Here is a 22001-nt window from a genome sequence, read left to right as displayed (position 1 = left end):
GAGGGGGGCAGTCCAGGCAGAGAGCCGCTCACTGGGATTCAGGAGGGCCTCCCAGCGAGCTCCAGCCCCCCAGTCGAACGCCGCATGCTAAATAAAATGAATGCACATCGGCTTTGGCAACGGGCATTAGTATACATTAATATTGGATTGTGCAGCGTGACTCGAGATGGACAGTAAGCTTTGGTGATCATTCAGCACTAAACTGTCATGTCGATAGCTGCTGCCCCAGAACCACATGTTCTTGGACGAGTGTTATCTGTTCTTTAGTGCATGGTCAACATCAAGTTTCCTGGACGGTGTTATCAGTGTCTTATCCCATCTGTCAGATATCTACTGGAGTTGGCCACTCAGACTGTACACAGAGCTGATCCCTTCTTACAGATATCTACTGTAGCTGGCCTCTGACTGTACACAGGGCGGATCCTTTTCTAACAGATATCTACTGTAGTAGCAGTTACTATAATTTGCTTAGTCAGTAGGGCCCTGTCTCTGATTCCATGATGACCACTTGACTTACCTTCCTGGAGGCTACAAACAAAATGCTGTTTTAAAACAGCCTAGAATCCACCTATTTAACTTGAGCAACTTGATTTGAATGCACTTTTTTCTCCAGTGTTGGTATGTCGTCATAGTGGAGTACTGTTTTATGGTGGAGAGAGAGAGAGAGAGCGAGGAAAAGGCAGGTAGAGAGAGCTGTAGTGGTCTCTCATGTCTAGTGAACAATTTATGAATGCCAAGTAAAAGCTGTCTTTTGAAACAACAACTCCATATTCAACTCCCAATTTCACTATAATCATTTTTGTCCATTATATAATTTTCTTTTTTTCATTTCAGGCCACAATCGGAATAGACTTCCTTTCCAAAACCATGTACTTGGAAGATCGGACGGTAAGTAGCTCACCAAATGGGTGTCATCAGCTCAGCATAATACATGAGGGGACTTTCCCAAACACCACTCTATTCTCTATTTAGTGCACTACTTTTGATCAGAGTGACGTGTGCCATCGTCAAAACTAGTGCACTCACTACGGAATATGTGTATGATTTGGAGCGAGTAGGGACGCGTCCTGACTCTTTTAAATGAACAGACGTTGGTCTTGAATATCATTGCAATTTATTTATTTATCGCATGAATGTGGATTGTGAAAACAAACAAAGACACCAACGGTTTGAGTAGGTGCATAATCCTAAAGCTCTGGTGAATAATCTGAAAACTCTGGTGAATAATCTGACAGCACAAGTAAATAATCTGACAGCAGGGTAATAATCTGAGAGCAGTGGAATAATCTGACAGCAGGAGAATAATCTGACAGCAGGAGAATAATCTGACAGCAAGTGTATAATCTGACAGCAGGGTAATACTCTGACTGCAAGTGTATAATCTTAAAGCTCAGGGTCATAATCTGACAGCAGGGTAATACTCTGACAGCAGAGGAATAATCTGACAGCAAGTGTATAATCTGACAGCTAAGGGTAATAATCTGACAGCAGGGTAATAATCTGACAGCAAATTAATAATCTGACAGCTCAGGGTAATAATCTGACAGCTCAGGGTAATAATCTGACAGCTCAGGGTAATAATCTGACAGCTCAGGGTAATAATCTGACAGCTCAGGGTAATAATCTGACAGCTCAGGGTAATAATCTGACAGCTCAGGGTAATAATCTGACAGCTCAGGGTAATAATCTGACAGCTCAGGTGTTTCTGTCTGATCCTCAGGTGAGGCTGCAGCTGTGGGACACGGCAGGACAGGAGCGCTTCCGCAGCCTCATCCCCTCCTACATACGAGACTCCACCGTAGCTGTGGTGGTGTACGACATTACCAGTGAGTGTGGCGCACGCAGAGACAGGAATACACCCATGTACACAGCACAGGAGTCCTCTGTGTTACGCACACACAGGCCCACACGTCTGACATATTCCGGTTTCGTTGTTCATTTCAGTTGCACCATAATGTTAATCAGTCTCTGATGATTTGGTCCAGTTGTTTTCTTTATTCTCCACAACTCTTGACATCTTCACTGACTACGATACCCACTGAAGCCGTCAGCTCCTCTGGTTGAATATGTTCGCGAAGCGGAAGGAGCCAGGCCTCTTAACTAACAAACACCCACACACACTCGTGCGCACACGCACACAAGCACACAAATGCACCCACACACACGCTCCTCTTTAAGACCGTACCCTGGAGAGTTGAACGGTAAACCTATTTCTATTGCCAACATGGCTCCCTTCCCGGAATAATGTGTTTGGTTATGTCCTTGACGCGAACCGGCAGCCTTCTGTCAAATCCTGCATTGTGCTACCGCACAGCTTCGGGGTTACCATGACGATAGCATGGATCCATGGGCGTGAGACTCCCCATTATGATGTCACAGGCTACTGAATATTACAGCAGGTTCTGGCGGAGGTACATTGACAGCGTTTTCACCAAAGGAAAGAGATAAAAAAGAAAAGAAAATGTCTATTGCTAAAGCGTTCGTGTGGCTATATGTCATTCATCAAACCCAGTAGGCCTGGGAAAAACAATGTGATAATGTATCATCAGTGTGAGAATGTATCAACTTTAAGTGCTTCATATGCCTCTGTCAACAGACCTGAACTCCTTTCAACAGACGTCCAAGTGGATTGATGATGTCCGAACAGAGAGAGGAAGTGATGTCATTATAATGCTTGTTGGCAACAAAACAGACTTGGGTGACAAGAGGTAAGAGGTGTTACATTCTGTCACTCCATGGGTCCCAAATGGGACCCTATGGGCCCTGCCCAGCAATAGTGCACGTTGAAGGGAATATGGTGCCTGTTTCGGAGGACTGCTACTGGATTACCTTTGTTATTTTTTTGGTCTCTGTAGACAGAAACTTCCTTTTACTGTCTGTATTTCCATGGTTACATCAGGTGCAGCAATCCGTGTCCAAAGTCTCTCTCTCATTTTTGAAGGGTCTTTGGCTTTCCGATCAAACAGACGTTAGTGTCTACACCGTGTCGGACCGGTTCTGCTTTTCTTCAGTGACCCCGCTGTCTCGTCATGCCTGAGAGGAGAGAGTCTGAAAAAGGCACAGAGAGTGAGAAAGAGAGAGAGAGAGAGAGAAAGGGGGATAGAGAGACAGACTGAAAAAGACAGGGACAGTGATACAGGACAGAAAAAGAGAGAGAGGAGAGAAAGGGAGGGGGAGAGAGAAAAATAATGGAGAGAAAAAGAGCGTAGCAAAAAGGAGAGAGGAAGAAAAGAGAGAGAGAAAGAAAATAGTTTTATCTAAACTGAAATGATCTTAAACCTTTTTCAGAGTTCTCTTCTTACAGGAAGAAAAGGTTCTATATGCCAATCTGTTTCTGAGTAGAGCAAGTGCTGCTGATGAGAACGTATGAAAAAAGAATGGGGAAAGGAGAAGGAAAAGGACAGAGTAGGAACCTAGAAGGTGTGGGAGGGTGAGATGATGACTGAGAAAGAGGAAGAAAGGGAGAAAGAGAAGAAGGTAGGGGGAACAGAGAGTGGGAGGGAGAGAGATGGAGAGAGGGAGGCAGAGCACTGAAGCTTTTTACTCTATTCCTGAGTTATTAAAGTATTGGCCTTCATTGTGTGGATACAGAAAGAACAGCGAAGTTGGGTGAGATAGGTGCCCGAGTTGGGGGGGTGTAGGTGTTGATATACTGCTTTGAATTTTCATTCTCTGAGGTAGTGAACCATATCCTGAATGCTACTTTTATTAGAGCCTTGATTATAAATTGTGCACAATACAAAGGAAAAGCGTACATTGGTTGGACACAAACCCAAGATAGTGGTAGGCTAGGCTAGGCTAATCCTCGCTAGTGCTGCCGGGCACATGGCTAGGCTAATCCTCGCTAGTGCTGCCGGGCGCTAGGTTAGGCTAATCCTCGCTAGTGCTGCCGGGTGCTAGGCTAGGCTAATCCTCGCTAGTGCTGCCGGGGGCTAGGCTAGGCTAATCCTCGCTAGTGCTGCCGGGGGCTAGGCTAATCCTCGCTAGTGCTGCCTGGCACTAGGCTAGGCTTATCCTGTGCTCCTGCTCCTCCTCCTCCTGCTGATAGTCCCAATGGCATGTTGACGTCAGTGTCCCAGACAACCCCCTGATCCCTATTTTGGTTGACTACTTTTGACCAGTGTGTTGTAAACAAGTGTCCTGTATAGGAACAGTAGGGTGCCATTTGGAATCAGACTAATTCATCAGGAGGAAGGCAGTTTGAGGCAAATAAAATGCTCACTGAGGGGGTTTCCAGAGACACGCTAACTGGATCACTCAGTAAACATTGAAGGAAGACTGCTTTTACGGCAGATTAAAGCTGTGCTTTAGAGACCAGAGCTGCCTGGCCCGGCCTGGTCTCCTCAGCAGATTGAAAAGACCAGAGCTGCCTGGCCCGGGCTTGGTCTCCTCAGCGGAGTGATAAGACCAGAGCTGCCTGGCCCGGCCTGGTCTCCTCAGCAGATTGATAAGACCAGAGCTGCCTGGCCCGGGCTTGGTCTCCTCAGCGGAGTGATAAGACCAGAGCTGCCTGGCCCGGCCTGGTCTCCTCAGGGGATTGGTTGGTAGACGTGGGATAGGGTGGTAGGACTGCAGGGCTGCCTTGGCTGGCTGAGTAAAAAGGCATCAAGGCTGTTTGTGAAGGGCTGGAATCATTTTACTGTGCACATACCATGCAGGGCACACTCTCAACCTATTTAATATGTTTATACCCACTTCCAAGGTGTTGGGGATGTGGAGCGGCGGCGTACAAGCAAGTGCCGTTACATACAGACAGCCCCCAAACTCTGGCTTAAGCCATCAACATCAGATAAGCACCCATTCCAATACAGCTCCATCTATTTGCCTGCCTAGCAGATGGAGAAAACCACGCGGATTATTCTGTCAATACATATTTACAGTCTGGCGACCTGTAGTTAGAGTCTGGACGGAAGCATCAGTCAAACCGTGGGGTGCTTTCGTTAATGAGTCTGTGACATGAAATTTACAGTTGTTTTGTGCATGTCCCGTTCCTTTCATTCTACCTACCTAGCTTCCCCCCTCCTTCCCCATAATTTTATAACTCTCACTGTTTGTAACGAGTCCCATGTCAGTGGGAGTAGCTTCTTGGATATCGTCCATGGAAATTGAATTTAAAGGGATATGTACATGCATTATGTTCTGAGAGAATTTAAAGGGATATGTACATGCATTCTATTCTGAGAGAATTTAAAGGGATATGTACATGCATTCTATTCTGAGATAATTTAAAGGGATATGTACATGCATTATGTTCAGAGGGACCGCGCTCCTTTATTTTGTCAGTGACTCGTAGGTACCTTAAGGGGATGTTCATATGTCTTAAAGATTGTCAGTGCAAATGTGGATAATTTTCTGTGTAGACGTGACTCTGGGTCATAATCAGATTGCATAAAGCAAAGGAGCAGAAAGTAAGCACATTATTATATGTGTGGTTCTGAATTCAGTCTTAACAGGTAGTAATACAACTACTTTTCTTAGTTGGAGATTGGTATCTGTTTAAAACAGATAAAAGCTTAGCTAGCTCGAGTTGCTGAGCATTGTCATGAGGAGAGACGGGATGCTGGTACAGGCTGTTCCATCAGGATGTTCCATCAGGTTGTTCCACCAAGCTGTTCCATCAGGCTGTTCCAATGGCAGATTGCTATGCATTATGAAAACACAGTATTTTACAGTTTGTTGGTTAAACTTCCCTTTTGCTTTTAGGAAAAGATGCATTCCCTGGGTCAACCCAAAATCCAGTGTTCATTGAAGGTAGACCATCAGTACTAAAACAGCCTAAAGTTTAGACTGGGTTTATATTGTCCACTCCCTTTGTTTAATTCTGTGCGATGCAGGAATGGTGTGGACAAGTGTAGCAAGATAACACTGAGTCTCTAATCTCCCGTGGGCACATTTTGTTTGTAATTACACAGTTGACCAAATTACGCTAAATGTAACTTCTGTGTTACAGAGATCAGTCTGTCTTGGATCTTGTTGACGCCCGTTCTATCTCCTCTTAGAGTCAGATTAGTCTCTCTCCGCACTGATGGGACAAGTTTTTTCAGAGGAGCTGCCTGCGAGGACTGGGATCTAGGAACCTGATTATTGCAAGGGGATGACGCTTGTGTTTCTTCTGTTGTTGTTGTTGTTCTTCTTCTTCTCTTCTATTTCTTCCAATCCTTCTTGTTTCTTCTTGTTGCCTCCGTTACCACCTCCACCACAGCCACCATTCTTAGGGGGCCTTGCCCAGGTAGAGTGGGCCTGTTTGATTGTTATTGGGGTACATAGACCGTTCCACCATCAGCCGTGCTAATCTCACTCCCAGAGTATTCGGCCTTAACTGGACGGAGAGTCCGGTGGAACAGTGCATCCAACTTGGTCTTAATTAGCCAATGGAAAGATGTTGCGAGAAACCCATGTGCATAAGTGGCATCACCTGTTAACCAATCATTATCCAGCCCGCCTCATCCCTAACCCTCCCCACCTATCACAGTCCCCTTTACTTGTCTACTTTCCCAACTCCCAAGCGTCTTTGAATCGTTGATATCCCAGGCTTATATGCGCTGTGTGCAGAGGCTTGGGCATTGAGAATATTATGTATCCAGAGCAACTCCAGAACTGGGCTGGCTGCTTCTCTTAGAATATAATTTTGCCCCTTAGGCCTCTATCCCTTTTCACCACGGCCCGATGAATATCGGTTCTAGACTTTCTTCATGTGTTTCTGAACCCGGTGTACGTTTTTGCTTCTCACTCCTTTAATAATAGTAGTTCAATTTAAATGATGTCTTACTGTGACGGACTAGAACTGAAGACATCCTTTTGACCAGAGCCCTGTTGTTGTTCTTGTGGAACCTGGTAAGAAGACATGCACTTTATTGGGAATAGGGTACTGATGGGATTGTCTGTGCTGTGCTAGAGGGAACAGAGAAGCCTGAACATCACCTTGCCAACCTTTCCCAGGAGTCCATAGCCTGTCTCTATGCCTTTCTGACACTGTCCCTGAACACCACCCTCTGCTGTACATTGTTGGTTTATCTAGCTGAATGGCTAACTGTACATTGTTGGTTTATCTAGCTGAATGACAAACTGTGCTTTTTTGGTTTATCTAGCTGAATGGCTAGCTGTACATTGTTGGTTTAGCTAGCTAAATGGCTAGCTGTACATTGTTGGTTTAGCTAGCTGAATGGCTAGCTGTACATTGTTGGTTTAGCTAGCTAAATGGCTAGCTGTACATTGTTGGTTTAGCTAGCTGAATGGCTAGCTGTACATTGTTGGTTTAGCTAGCTGAATGGCTAGCTGTACATTGTTGGTTTATCTAGCTGAATAGCTAACTGTACATTGTTGGTTTAGCTAGCTGAAAGGCTAACTGTGCTTGTTAGTTTGGGTATCTGGGTGGGCTGTGTAGTCAACAAGAGACCTGGAACTACAATGTAATAACCCGGAAATCCTCAAAACAGTATTTCTTGAAAACCTAAATATTTTTGGAAACCAGAATGTACACCATAAATGAAGTACTATTTGGGTCAATGCAAATAAATGTTTAAATGTATGTACTGTAGAGTCAAATTTAGTGCCTATGTTTTGTGCACCTGACACTGCCTTTCTCACATCTCCAGACGCTCAGACCTGGACTAATTGCATTAGAGTGTAAGTGTAATAGGCAGTAATGAATATGTTTCTCAGACCAAAATATAATTAATCAGCTTCACCATCAGTTAATTAACAACAGTGGCTATGTGAATAGGGAGGGAGTGTGCAGGCAGACAGTACTGCTTTATGAATTAATTAATTAATACAGACACTTGTATCTTAAGTTTGTTACAGTGGGAAATCAGTTATGTGGCAATGCATGTGGCACAGCTGAGGATCGAGTAGATAAAATGGATATCGTTCACTCACTCGGTTCAGCTGAGAATAGAGATTAATAGATTCACTTCACTCAGTTGGTTCAGCAAAGAATTGAGTAGAGATCAATGGATTCAGTTCATCCAGTTGGTTCAGCGAAGAATTGAGTAGAGATCAATGGATTCAGTTCATCCAGTTGGTTCAGCGAAGAATTGAGTAGAGATCAATGGATTCAGTTCATCCAGTTGGTTAAGAACTGGAAAAATAGTGGGAGTGGGATTCGACAAATGCACTCTGTTTTTGACCTGTACGTCCTAATGATCTAGGACACCTCCTATGTCTACAGACAGATCACCATAGAGGAAGGAGAACAGCGGGCCAAGGAGCTGAGCGTCATGTTCATTGAGACCAGTGCCAAGACAGGCTACAACGTCAAACAGGTGAGTGACACATTTTCTCCACAGGACATTCGATTCCAAAAAATACCTTTTGACTCCACCTATACTGAATGTTTCATCACAACCCGCAGCCTGTCGAAAGACTTTTCGATACCCTTCGTGTCGCATTACATTTACGGTTCTCAACAACCAACCTCACCTTGTCCCAGCAGATCAGCCCCAGTCACGATCCGGACACTCTGCTCTTGTCTGTTTCAAAGGATTTTATCGGTTGTCACTTCTTTGTGTCGCCTAAACCAATTATGTATTTCCAAGGTGGGACTTTTCAGCTGGAAGGAAATGACCAGAGTGGCTCGCTAAGTCATTTAGCAGGTTGTCCAGTTTAGCTAGGCTGAGTTAGCGTCAGCCGCTCTGTAATTAAAGTTAGGTTTAGTTAAGCTGAGTATGTTTCACCTGCTCCATTAACACAGTTCAGTTCAGTTAGCCTGATTGTGTCCACTCCATGAATAGGTTAATTTCAGGTACGCTGAGTGACCATCATCCGCTCCATTAACATGTCCTGTTGAGTTCACCAAGGTAATTAGCCTCCACCTGTGCTAAATTGCAGTGATTTCCATAATTTCAGGATGAATTAAGCAGCTTTTATAGGTCCCCCTCTGTCAGGTAGTGAACTGCGTGAGCAAAGACTCAACCATGAGCATTGAGGAGCTTTCAGAGGTACTAAGGGACAACATTGTGGGGAGACCAATGGGAGGACAGGTATTAAATGACCTCACGCCCTTGAACGTCCCTTGGTCCACAGCCAAGGAGATCATTAAGAAGTGGAATTGTGTATGGCAATACTTAAGACCCTGTTCAGATCAGGCTGTCCATCAAAACTGGAGGACTTGAGCAAGCAGGGGACTGATGAGAGACGGTACCAAGAGGCAACTTAGACATGGCTACAGGCATTTATGGCAACGACCAGACAATATGCAGAATTCTCCACAAATCCAGCCTGTATTGTAGGGTGGCATTAAGGAACAATTAACTCAAGAAAGCTTACCTGGAATCCGTTATTCATTCCACAGCCATGTGCCAAAATGTTTTGTCTTTTTGTCCCAACTGCTAAGTGTTACATTTCATGCAAACACAGCACATCTCTACTGCGAAGCGTAGTGCTGGCACCATCATACTGTTGCAGTATCATGTTATTGCAGTTCTTTGTCAGGGACTTGGGCACTTGTCAGGATACAAGGGGAAATGGAGCAATTTACAGAAAAGTACTCAAGGAAGACCTGCTACCTTCTGCAAGAAGGCTGGAACTGGCACCAGGACAGTTCTTTCAGGAGGACAGCAACCTGAAGTGCACAGCCAGGTGAATAGGGATTAAAACAGTTAAATGTCCTTGAGTGGACCCGTCAGAACTTCAACCGGAGTACACCTGAGAGTTTTGACTTGGAGATTTCGACTCTTCCGAAGACAGTTGTCATCTCTGCCAACGGAGCTTTCACTAGGTATTGATCCTGGGGAATGGAGTAATTATGAAATGTAAGGGTCCTGTTGTTATTACGTATTTCAGAGTAATAAGATCATTCACCCTAAAGGTTTAGGAGTATGGTTTGAAGAAAATATCTTAATTCAAATGCATTGAATTCTGAGGCACTAACACGACAACGTGATGTATAATTTCTGAATTCGCTCTTTCTCGATATCTTCATCTCTTTCTGTATTTCTTTCTTTCTAACTTTTTCAGTCTTTCTATCCAACACTATCTTTCAATATTTCTTAGTCTTTTAATCTTTCTAAATATTTCACCCTCCCTATTTATCTCGTTTTATCGTGCACTTTTGTCCCACCAATGAACAACTGTGATTCAAAACAAGTGTCGCTTTTATAGTCTGATGTATGACACTGTAACCAGGAGCTACGGCAGCAAAGATGATTTACGTGTATTAACTTTTTTTATGAAGGGAACAATGTTGTCAGCCAGTACTGATGCAAACACACAACCCATTCAAGACCACTGGAGAGGGAGGTACAAATGGAGCAGAACATAATTCTGTCTCTAAACAACCAGTTGTTGTGAACACTACTGCCCCCCCCTCCCACCCCCACCACCACCATTGTGACCTTGTTCAATTGAGACCAGGGAAGAGGCAGAACGTTTGAGCTACTCTGAAATAGCGAGGACGGGAAAGACAGTGAAAGCGATCAATGTCAAGATAGACCTCCATCATCATTTGAGAAATACCAAAATGTGAAGGCGTATGGTGTAGATGTACACAGCGAACAGAATAGCAGGTCAACGCCACAACAACTGAGAGCATTGAAGCACAAGCTCATATGTACATATCAGACCCACTAATAGGACTTGATGGTTTCTTTATGTCATCCTGTGATCTAGTATATGTACGAATCATACATAGGTCATATAATGACTCTGATTGATTGCTTGTCTGAAGAACAGTAGGTTGTAGCTATCCCTTCAAACCAAAAACACAGTAAATGGCCACTCTGACATTTGTCTTTGGCAGTGCTTCTTCGCATCCCCAATGAAACGCTATTCCCTACACACATCTTTAGACCACAGTGAGCCCCATGGGTCCAAGTAAAAAGCAGTGCGCTATAAAGGAAATATGGTGCCATTTAAGACAGGTTACCATAACCTTTGGCAATATGAGGTGATCTGTAACATTGTTGTCACCCGGCCAAGACCCAGTGTGTCTGAATGGCCCTAACAAGCTAACGTGTGTTGGATGCGTCACTGGAAGACATGGATATACTACACAGGGCGCGCAATTTATTCAGCTCCTCCTTCCCCTATGGACCCAATCACCTCCCTAAGACTGAATGCTCCCAGTATACATTGGGCTGCGCCTACAGCTCTTAAGCCAGAGTACTCACACAGTCGGTCAGTTGAAATGGATTAAAGGTTGGATGAAAGTCAGATTGACAGGAACCTCTCTGTTTTACCACTTAGATCTGTGGGGCCATTCTGGGGTCACTGCCCTTCTCATTACGTTCAAAGTCAATTACCGGCAAGCACATCCCTGATCTCCTACATCACAGGAGAAGGACGGATGGGCCATTACAGCCACAGAACGACTTCCCAGAAGGCCTCTGTTGTACACATTGTCTTGTTAGTCCACCAGGAAGGCCCTGCAGATGTGACTGATCACCTCCTTCTGACAAGTTACAACAAGGAGCTCCATAAAATACAAAATGCCACACTGAAACAGACAGACAAAAGCCTGGTTATGGACATTACAAGATTCACAGTGTCCCAATTGTCTATCTTTCTCTGTCTGCCACACGCTCGCTCGCTATCTCACCGTGTGTTGCTCCTCTCTCTTTCTCTCTCCCGCTGTTTCTGCTGTCAGTGAAACACAGAGAGGCTTTATTGCTATGGAAAACATTTGTTTGCACTGCCAAAGCAAGTTGAAAATAAGGAAAATGTCATTGAAATAATTAACTAAATGATTAAATCTCAGTCGCTGTTCCCTGTCTCCCCTGCCCCCACACCCCCAGCTGTTCCGACGCGTGGCGTCAGCCCTTCCCGGGATGGAGAGCATGCAGGAGACGAGCAAAGAGGGAAGTATCCTTTTCCTGCACTCGGGCCTCTACCCAGGACAAGGTAACAGTGATGTCATAGTTAGATGGGCTGATGAAAGGCCTCTGCACAGGACGAGGTAACAGTGATGTCATAGTTAGATGGGCTGATGAAAGGCCTCTGCACAGGACGAGGTAACAGTGATGTCATAGTTAGATGGGCTGATGAAAGGCCTCTGCACAGGACGAGGTAACAGTGATGTCATAGTTAGATGGGCTGATAAAAGGCCTCTGCACAGGACGAGGTAACAGTGAGTCATAGTTAGATGGGCTGATAAAAGGCCTCTGCACAGGACGAGGTAACAGTGATGTCATAGTTAGATGTACTGATGAAAGGCCTCTGCACAGGACGAGGTAACAGTGATGTCATAGTTAGATGGGCTGATGAAAGGCCTCTGCACAGGACAAGGTAACAGTGATGTCATAGTTAGATGGGCTGATAAAAGGCCTCTGCACAGGACGAGGTAACAGTGATGTCATAGTTAGATGGGCTGATAAAAGGCCTCTGCACAGGACAAGGTAACAGTGATGTCATAGTTAGATGGGCTGATAAATGGCCTCTAAACCACTCAAGGTAAAATCTGACATGTCAAAGTAACTTCCGGTCGATCTGACATATTCAGCTTCCAACATGATTGGCCGGGCCACTAATGAGGAAGTACTGAAGGCCTCTGTCTCAGCTGCATCACACTGAAGGTGAACCAACCTGCTCTCCGCTCTAAAGGTCATGCAGATTATCCTCGTCCAATTAAAGCAGCCCATTGCACGGCACGCCACCAGACACCTGGCGGCGTTCGAGCGTTAGGGCCTGACGGGGCTCAGGGGTGCCGTTGGGCTAGCCACGGATGACGGCAACAGGCACCGCCTCGCTTCCCTGTCCAGGCTGGGCAGTGCGATGTGGTGACAGGAGGTGTCCGGCGTCAGTAAGACAGAGCTTAGTCAAGACAGAGCAGCATGCCAGAAGCGCTCTCTGCCCGAGTCCCAAATGGCACCCTAGTACACTACTTTTGACCAGGGCCTACCGGTTGTGCATTAGATAGGGAATAGGGTGACATTGAGGACAGTATTTCTCTGTCCCAGTCTTCAGCCTTTTGTCTTTCTCTCTCTCTCTCTCTCTTTCTCATTCTCTCTGTCTTTCTCTATCTTGTAGGACTGCGTTGCAATATGGCATGTGTGACAGCTGGTTTGGGATATTAAGTGTCTGTATAAACATTCTTCCCTTCGAAAACCATCCAACCATCCCCTTAACAAGTGACATGCTGTTTCCTGTGTGCTGAAGAAACAGTGTTGTCTTTGTCACGGTCAAGACAATACTAGAACATGAAGCTAGGATACAGATGCCATATCTTACAACATGGCATCTGTAACACCGTTTCCATAAAGGTTTTGACGCTGCATAAAATGCCAATGAATGCATTTTAGAATGCAAACCATTTATCCCTATATTTAATTGAAAATAGTTTGAAGACAACAAATCAAATGTTGAAACTGAGAAATGTTATTGTTTTTGGAAAAATACATGGCAACTTTGAATTTGATGCCAGCAACCCGTTTCAGAAATGTTGGGACAGGGGCATGATTACCGCTGTGTTGCATCATTAACAATACTCTGTAAGCATTTGGGAACTGTGGAGACCAACTGTTGGCCGTAGTTTTGAAAGTGAAATGTTTTCCCATTCTTGCTTGATATAGGATTTTGGCTGCTCAACTGTTCGGGGTCTCCTTTGTCGTAATTTTTTGTTTCATTATGTGCCAAATGTTTTCAATGGGTGAAAGATCTAGACTGTAGGCAGGCGAGTTTAGCACCGAGACTCTTTTACTATGGAGCCATGCTGTTGTAATACATGCAGAATATAGTTTGGCTTGTCTTGCTGAAATAAGCAAAGCCCTCCATGAAAAATATGTGGTCTGGATGGCAGCATATGTTGCTCCCAAGCCTGTATATTTTGTTCAGCATTAATGGTGCCTCCACAGATGTGGAAGTCGCCCATGCCGTGTGTACTAATGCACACACCACATACCCATACCATTAACGGATGCTGGCTTTTGAATTGTGTGCTAATAAGAAGTCGGATGGTCCCTCTGCTCTTTAGTCATGAGGACGCGGCTTCCATGATTCCCAAAAATAATTGATTAGTTAAACCACAGGACAGACTCCCACCTTAGACAATCTTAAATGAGCTTGGCCCCAGAGAAGGAGATGGCGGTTCTGGATCTTGTTTATACAGTGGGGAGAACAAGTATTTGATACACTGCCAATTTTGCAGGTTTTCCCAATTACAAAGCATGTAGAAGTCTGTAAATGTTATCATAGGTACTCTTCAACTGTCTAAAAAGCATACCGAAAATCACATTGTATGATTTTTAAGTAATTCATTTTATTGCATGACATAAGTATTTGATACATCTGAAAAACAGAACTTAATATTTGGTACAAAAACCTTGTTTGCAATTACAGAGATCATATGTTTTCCTGTAGTTCTTGACCAGGTTTGCACACACTGCAGCAGGGATTTCGGCCCACTCCTCCATACAGACCTTCTCCAGATCCTTCAGGTTTCGGGGCTGTCGCTGGGGGATACAGACTTTCAGCTCCCTCCAAAGATTTTCTATTGGGCTCAGGTCTGGAGACTGGCTAGGCCAGTCTTACTTCTTACAAAGCCACTCCTTAGTTGCCCTGGCTGTGTGTTTCGGGTCATTGTCATGCTGGAAGACCCAGCCACGACCCATCTTCAATGCTCTTACTGAGGGAAGGAGGTTGTTGGCCAAGATCTCCCGATACATGGACCCATCCATCCTCCTCTCAATACGGTGCAGTCATCCTGTCCCCTTTGCAGAAAAGCATCCCCAAAGAATGATGTTTACACCTCCATGCTTCACGGTTGGGATGGTGTTCTTGGGGTTGTACTCATCCTTCTTCTTCCTCCAAACACGGCGAGTGGAGTTCATACCAAAAGGCTCTATTTTTGTCTCATCAGACCACATTACCTTTTCCCATTCCTCCTCTGGATCATCCAGATATTTATTGGCAAAATTCAGATGGGCCTGGACATGAGCTGGCTTGAGCAGGGGGACCTTGTGTGTGCTGCAGGATTTTAATCCATGACGGCGTAGTAAGTTACTAATGGTTTCTTTGAGACTGTGGTCCCAGCTTTCTTCAGGTCATTGATCAGGTCTTACCGTGTAGTTCTGGGCTGATCCCTCACCTTCCTCATGATCATTGATGTCCCACGAGGTGAGATCTTGCGTGGAGCCCCAGACCGAGGGAGATTGACAGTCATCTTGAACTTCTTCCATTTTCTAATAATTGCGCCAAGAATAGTTGTTGCCTTCTCACCAAGCAGCTTGCCTATTGTCCTGTAGCCCATCCCAGCCTTGTGCAGGTCTACAATTTTATCCCTGATGTCCTTACACAGCTCTCTGGTCTTGGCCATTGTGGAGAGGTTGGAGTCTGTTTGATTGAGTGTGTGGACAGGTGTCTTTTATACAGGTAACAAGTTCAAACAGGTGCAGTTAATATAGGTAATGAGTGGAGAACAGGAGGGCTTCTTAAAGAAAAAATTACAGGTCTGTGAGAGCCGGAATTCTTACTGGTTGGTAGGTGATCAAATACTTATGTCATGCAATAAAATGCTAATTAATTATTTAAAAATCATACAATGTGATTTTCTGAATTTTTGTTTTAGATTCCGTCTCTCACAGTTGAAGTGTACCTATGATAAAATGACAGACCTCTACATGCTTTTTAAGTAGGAAAACCTGCAAAGTTGGCAGTGTATCAAATACTTGTTCTCCCCACTGTATGTGGTCTCTTCTTTGCTTAGGAGAGTTTTAACTTGCATTTGTGGATGCAGCGTCGTACTGTGTTCACAGCCAATGGTTTTCGGAAGTGTTCCTGAGCCCATTCTGTGATTTCCACTACAGAATCGTGTCTGTTTTTAATGCAGTGCCGTCTGAGAGCTCGGAAGTTCACGGCCATCCAATATTGGTTTTCGGCCTTGTCCCTTGCATACAGACATTTCTCCAGGTTCTCTGAATCTTTTAATGATATTACGTACCATAGATGATGATGAGGTCCCCAAACGTTGCAATTTTACATTAAGAAATTGCACTATTTGCCTGCGCTGTCTTTCACAGAGTGGTCAACCCCTCCCCATCCTCACTCCGGACCGACCAATCCTCTCAGGGATGCTCTTTTAATACCCAGACATGTTACTGACCAGTTGCCAGATTACCTAATTAGTTGTGTGATATTCCTTAAAAAACCTTTCCAGCCTTTTGATTCCTCTTTTTTGAAATGTGTTAAAGTGTGCATACATTTTTCTGGGAACAATAACATGTCCAGATTTCAACACCTGATATGTGTTTGTACTATTTTCTATTGAATATAGGGTTTAAATGATTTGCACATCTTTGCATTTAGTTTTATTTTACATTTTACGCAGCGTTCCCAACTTCTTTAGAAACAGGATTGTAATTTGATCATCCTGTTCAGTGGGTGTAATAAAATGGTGTAGTAAAATGGTGGGTACATTTTCGAACAGAAAGAAATAGCATTGGTTTCCTTGCAAAACAGGTAACGGTTCCTATCAAAATTCATGCAAGTTCCACAACACGTTTTCGTGGGTGTAATCATCGGGGGGATAAATTGAACTAATTTCATTCATTTCTACTGATTACTTGCCCTTTAGTTGGTGTCTGAGTCACCTGGCTGGTCAGAATAACTACTAATCTAATTGGGTGAGCTGACCGACTGTGACTGACATATAAGACGCTCACCCACAGGCAAAGGTCTGTGTGTATTCTACTAAAGTCTGGTGTATTCCACTAAAGGCGCTCTATAGTACGCTAAGACGCTGAATGCAAACTGCCAATCCGTTAATCAAAGTGATATGCGTTGATGGATGAAAGGAATTGACAGGTGTCATGGTCGTGGTAGCGGGAGGACACCGGCGCAGAGATGGCTAGGGGCATAGCCAGGACGTGACAACAGGCTAGTTGTAGAGCCTTACGAACAGCAGTTTCTGCTCTGAAGTGTTTTGTGAGAAATGTGGGTTGTCCTACTTTGTGTCCCCAATATTAGTGATCCCTGCTTGTCTCCTTTATGTAACACAAAGTCTCTAGTAGAACTAGAATCACTCAGGGAAACTACAGAGACTACATCATGTAGATGCATATTGGGCTCAGAAAACAACTGGCTAAAGGTACTCAAATGGATGGTATGCTTACTGGGCTTCTTACTGTTTTCTCTGGCAAACCCATATATCAATCCCTTTACCAGACTGTATCAGCCCCTATATGATATTATATATCAGCCCCTATGTGATATTATATATCAGCTCCTATATGAGACCCTCTATCAAACTATATTACACTCTGAGCCGGTTTGGCGGACACATATTAAGCCTAGTCCTGGACAAATATAGTCAAATTCAATGGAGATTTATATATCAGACCCACAATATCAATCTATACTAAATCCAATATAAGACTATATCAGATCCTATATCAGCCCTAAATTAGACCCTATATCCCCCACATGTTAAAACCCTATATCAGACCCTAGATTACTCCAATATTGGAACCTTATATATCACCCCATAATATAACCCTATTTCAGATCCTTTATCACTCCCATATTAGACCCCATATCAAACCCATATTAGAACCCTATATCAAGACCTAAAATCAGTCCCATATTAGAAACCTATTATCAATCTCTACATAAGACCCATATTAGAAACCTATATCAAGCCCTATATCAGACCAATATTAGAACCCTATATCAGACCTTATATCAGTCCCAAATTAGAAATCAATTCCAGACCTTATATCAGTCCCATATTGGAACCCTATATCAGACCCATATTAGAACCTTATGTCAGACCTTATATCAGTCCAATATTAAAACCCTATATCAGACTATATAAAACCCTGTATAAGACCATATATTAAACCTCTATATCAAACCTCAGGACCTAGATCAGACCCCTGTTATAGGGCCCATATCAACCGTTTATTTGACCCTTATATCAGACCATTTATCAGACACTTATATAGATGAATTGCAGGACCTAGGTCAGGGATACAATAACATATATTTACATAATATTTTCATATTATATAATTTTTTGCCTGTGATTGCATCTGACCCCAACCCTGCTACCAAAACCCAACCAGAAATCGAAAAACGCTTGTTTTAAAAGACACAGTTCCTGTACACAACACAAGTGTCAGCAAAGCTTAATCGTGGTCAACAGCTTCTTGGCACCGGAACAGTGTTATCGCCCAACAGTGAAGGGCCTATCAGCATAATTTACCCACTTGGCTGGAGTGCTGTCTGGCTGGTTGCCCCCACCACCCTCCAAACCGAGGGTATGAAATGAGAGGCACACTGTCAAGCACCCCTCAACATTCACAAGCTCATGCATAGTTATGATGTCTCAGATTTGGCCGAGGGCCTTTTTTTCTTCATACTAATGCCGACCAACATGATGGGGTGTCAAAGTTGATTCCTGCGTGGGTAACATCTGATCTTCAGGGAGGCCTGCAAGGGTGCACTTGTGGACCTATGTTTCATGAGCTGGAATGAAAGATTCCGGATATTGTTTATACGCAATAAAAGGCTGTTTCTCTAAAATGCCCTCGAACGACAGGAAAATTGTACAGGAACACCTTATGTAGGGGGTAAGGCCATACTAAAATGTTCACACAACACAATTCCACGCATCTCAAGTTTTGAGGGAGCGTACAGTTGACACCAGAATGTCCACCAAAGCTGCTGCCAGAGAAGCCAAACTGGCCTCACATCCTGCACAGACCACGTGTAATCACGCCAGCACAGGACCTCCACATCCTCCACAGACCATGTGTAACCACGCCAGCACAGGACCTCCACATCCTCCACAGACCATGTGTAACCACGCCAGCACAGGACCTCCACATCCTCCACAGACCATGTGTAACCACGCCAGCACAGGACCTCCACATCCTCCACAGACCATGTGTAACCACGCCAGCACAGGACCTCCACATCCTCCACAGACCATGTGTAACCACGCCAGCACAGGACCTTCATATCCTGCACAGATCACATGTAACCATGGCAGCACAGGACCTCCACATCCTGCACAGACCACGTGTAACCATGGCAGCACAGGACCTCCACATCCTGCACAGACCACATATAACCATGCCAGCACCGGAACTCCACATCTGGCACAGACCACATGAAGTTTTTCAGCCTCATGGACAATTGATGAAACTGGGTATCCACACAATTTCTGCACAAACTGTCAAAAACATCTCAGTGAAGCTCATCTGCATTTTTGTCATCCTCACCAGGGTGCTAACTGAACCCCAAGGAGAAATTTGTTTTGGCAAAGGAGAAATGCTCACTAACAGTGAAACGTATGCACAAAAACTTGAGAGATTTTTTTTTTTTTATGTGTATGGATAATTTGGAGCTCATGAAACATAACCAACATTATATGCAGCGTTATACTTTATTCAGTGTGTATTGCTCAGTCTTTGGTTGTTTACAGCAGGTAATTTTCATGGAGTATTGTAGAAGCCAGTGTTAACGCAATACAACACAGGCAGAGTGTCTGCAGGTTTTCACTCCTTCCTGGTACTTAATTGAATAATCAAATTAGTTAATTTGAAATTGTTGGAACTCCCCTGACCTACTGATATAGGTCTTATTACATATTAAAAAGAGTTAGGTAAGCCAGAGCTAGTATGATACAATTCCTCTCTCTAACACTAACAGTACTAGTCTATTAGCTATAGTACTACCTCTACTAGTCTAACTCTAATACTACCTGTACTACTCTATTTAACTATAATACTACGTGTTCTAGCCTATTTACTATAATACTCTGTAGGACATATACTAGTAGAGGTAGTATTATAGTTAGTAGACTAGTACAGAATCTGTACCACTCTACTAACAAGTACTAGTTGAGGCAGTATTACTACCTCTGCTATGTTTATAGCTACAATACTACCGGTACTAGTCTATTTAAGTTTAATACTAGCTCTACTTGTCGCTTTAAATATATTGCAACCTGTGCTAGTTTATTGAATATAACTAAATCTGGACTAGTTTATTAGCTATAATGCTATCTGTGCTACTCTTTTAACTATAATACTGTCCGTACTACTGTATTAACTTTAATACTACCTGTACTAGTCTATTTAATTACAATACTACCCCTTCTGTTCTGTTTTACTATAGCACTATCCGTACTAGTCTATTTAACTACAATACTACCTGTTCTGGTCTGTTTTTTATTATAACACTATCAGTACTAGTCTATTTAACTGTAACACAATCTGTACTAGTCTATTTAACTATAACAGTCCCCGTAATAGTCAGTCTATCTGTAATAGTACCTCCACCAGTCTATTTCAGACTCAGTTTCTAATGCCGTCGCCTGACGCACTTGATCAGACCTGCGATTTATTTCGGAACTTCCTGGTTACCCTAAGTTGTGACAGCTCCCAGCTCTCTCCCTCCAGCCTCCGCGTTCTGAGTGGCACTGTGCATTTCTATGGTAACCAAATGAATTTCATTCTAAAATGGCCATCTTCCTCCTCTCCTCCCTACCTGCTGTGCTGTCATTAATATTTCCACATAAAGCTAACGGTTAACAAGGAGTGTGCAGGGGCTGGAGATTGTGTGGCTCGCTGGCATTCATAATGGCTTCCCAAGTGTCACCTCAGCACTCCTTATAAGCGGCACATACTTCAGAACAGGACCCGTTTGACCCTGTCCTAAAGTACTGCCTCATATGTGAAATTGGGTTTGGGGTGGAGCCACTGACCCTATCTGGCCTTGAATGTCCCCATCCAATCCTCTCTGATGACAAGGAGCTTAACACTGTTTGTTGGGCCTGTGTTGTAAGTCTTTTTTTTTTTTATTATTATGATGTATTCATTTGTTTTGATGTTTTCATTTGAGTATTTGTTTTTATGTTATTGTACTTTCATATATTTTTCTTTGCAAAGCACATTGAATTGCTTCAATGTATGAATTGTGCTATATAAATAAACTTGCTTGCTTCAGGTATGTTTTTTTATACTGTTATTTCCCAGAATTAGTATTCAGTTAGGATAATATGTCCCAGAACATATTGTCATCTAGTCCAGTATCTGTTAACAGTTTCTGTCCCAGCTACATCACAACAGGAGAGATCAGGACCGGTCACAAAACAAACCATACAAAGAAAGTATGCAATTAATATAAACAGAAACGTGTTTGTCTTTGAATGTAGATGTTACTGCCTATCAGTCTCTTACATCAACTGTTTCGTGTTCAAAGGCTGTCTTGCAAGGATGACCCGCTTCCAGTCCCCCAACAGGATTTAGACAGGATGGAGATCTGGGCTTTGACTGGACCATTCCACAACCTTCCATGCCTGTTTTCAGCCATTCGGTTGTAGCAGCGCTGTGTGTTTTGGATCATTGTCCTATTGCAAGGTCCATGTTCGGATCAGCTTGAGCTTTTGGACAGATGGCCACACATTCACCTGAGGACTTCTCTGGTACTCAGAAATCGTGGTTGACTCAATCATGGCAAGTTGTATAGGCAAACAAAGTGTTTTGTTTTTGCCAAACGTGTCATCAGGAATCGTGGCAAAACATGACTAATCTGTCCAGAGCACATTATTCCAGTGGTTTTGGTCTTTACCTAGGTGTTGTCAGACGAACGTCGGGTCTTGATATTCATTTTTGAGAGCAGGGGCTTCTTTCCTCCAGGGTGTACTTACTTTGTAACATGACTGTAACTACAACATGCATTTAATTTAAAGTGTGACCGGTCTGGGCCTTTAGTTACACTGCAACCCTGTCTCTAATTCAGAGCATTGTTCGTCCCAGACACGGTTCAGTTCAGATAATTACCAGAATCACCATCCCTCTCCTTGTTTCAGACAGGGTTTAATTTGTTTTAATGGTCTAGGGAGGCGGAAGATGGGGAAAGGAGAGGAGTGAATAGAGGAGCAGGGGAGAGGGATGAGGGATGAAGGGAGCAGGATGAGGAGGTGGAGAAGGGGTTTATGACAGCTCATCAGGGTGATGTATGGAACAGGGTGACACCCCTCTCCTCATCATGCCCCCAACCCCTCCAGGCCCTCTGTGTCTCTGTCCACTTTCTGTCTGTGTCCCAAATGGCACCCTATTTAT

General features: G+C 43.8%; 1 protein-coding gene across 1 annotated transcript in view; it reads left to right on the top strand.

Moving 5' to 3' along the window:
- rab6ba (RAB6B, member RAS oncogene family a) overlaps window positions 1-22001 on the top strand; it is a 75561-nt gene that overhangs the window by 47083 nt on the left and 6477 nt on the right. The window contains exons 3-7 of the mRNA XM_010902936.4: window positions 835-888; window positions 1721-1826; window positions 2597-2708; window positions 8171-8264; window positions 11733-11799. Of these exons, the coding sequence (XP_010901238.2) occupies window positions 835-888; window positions 1721-1826; window positions 2597-2708; window positions 8171-8264; window positions 11733-11799 (433 nt within the window). The remainder of the gene's footprint in view (window positions 1-834; window positions 889-1720; window positions 1827-2596; window positions 2709-8170; window positions 8265-11732; window positions 11800-22001) is intronic.

Source organism: Esox lucius, chromosome 8, assembly GCF_011004845.1.
Source record: "Esox lucius isolate fEsoLuc1 chromosome 8, fEsoLuc1.pri, whole genome shotgun sequence".
In the NCBI taxonomy this organism is placed as follows: Eukaryota; Metazoa; Chordata; class Actinopteri; order Esociformes; family Esocidae; genus Esox; species Esox lucius.
This window is presented reverse-complemented; position numbering and strand designations above follow the sequence as displayed.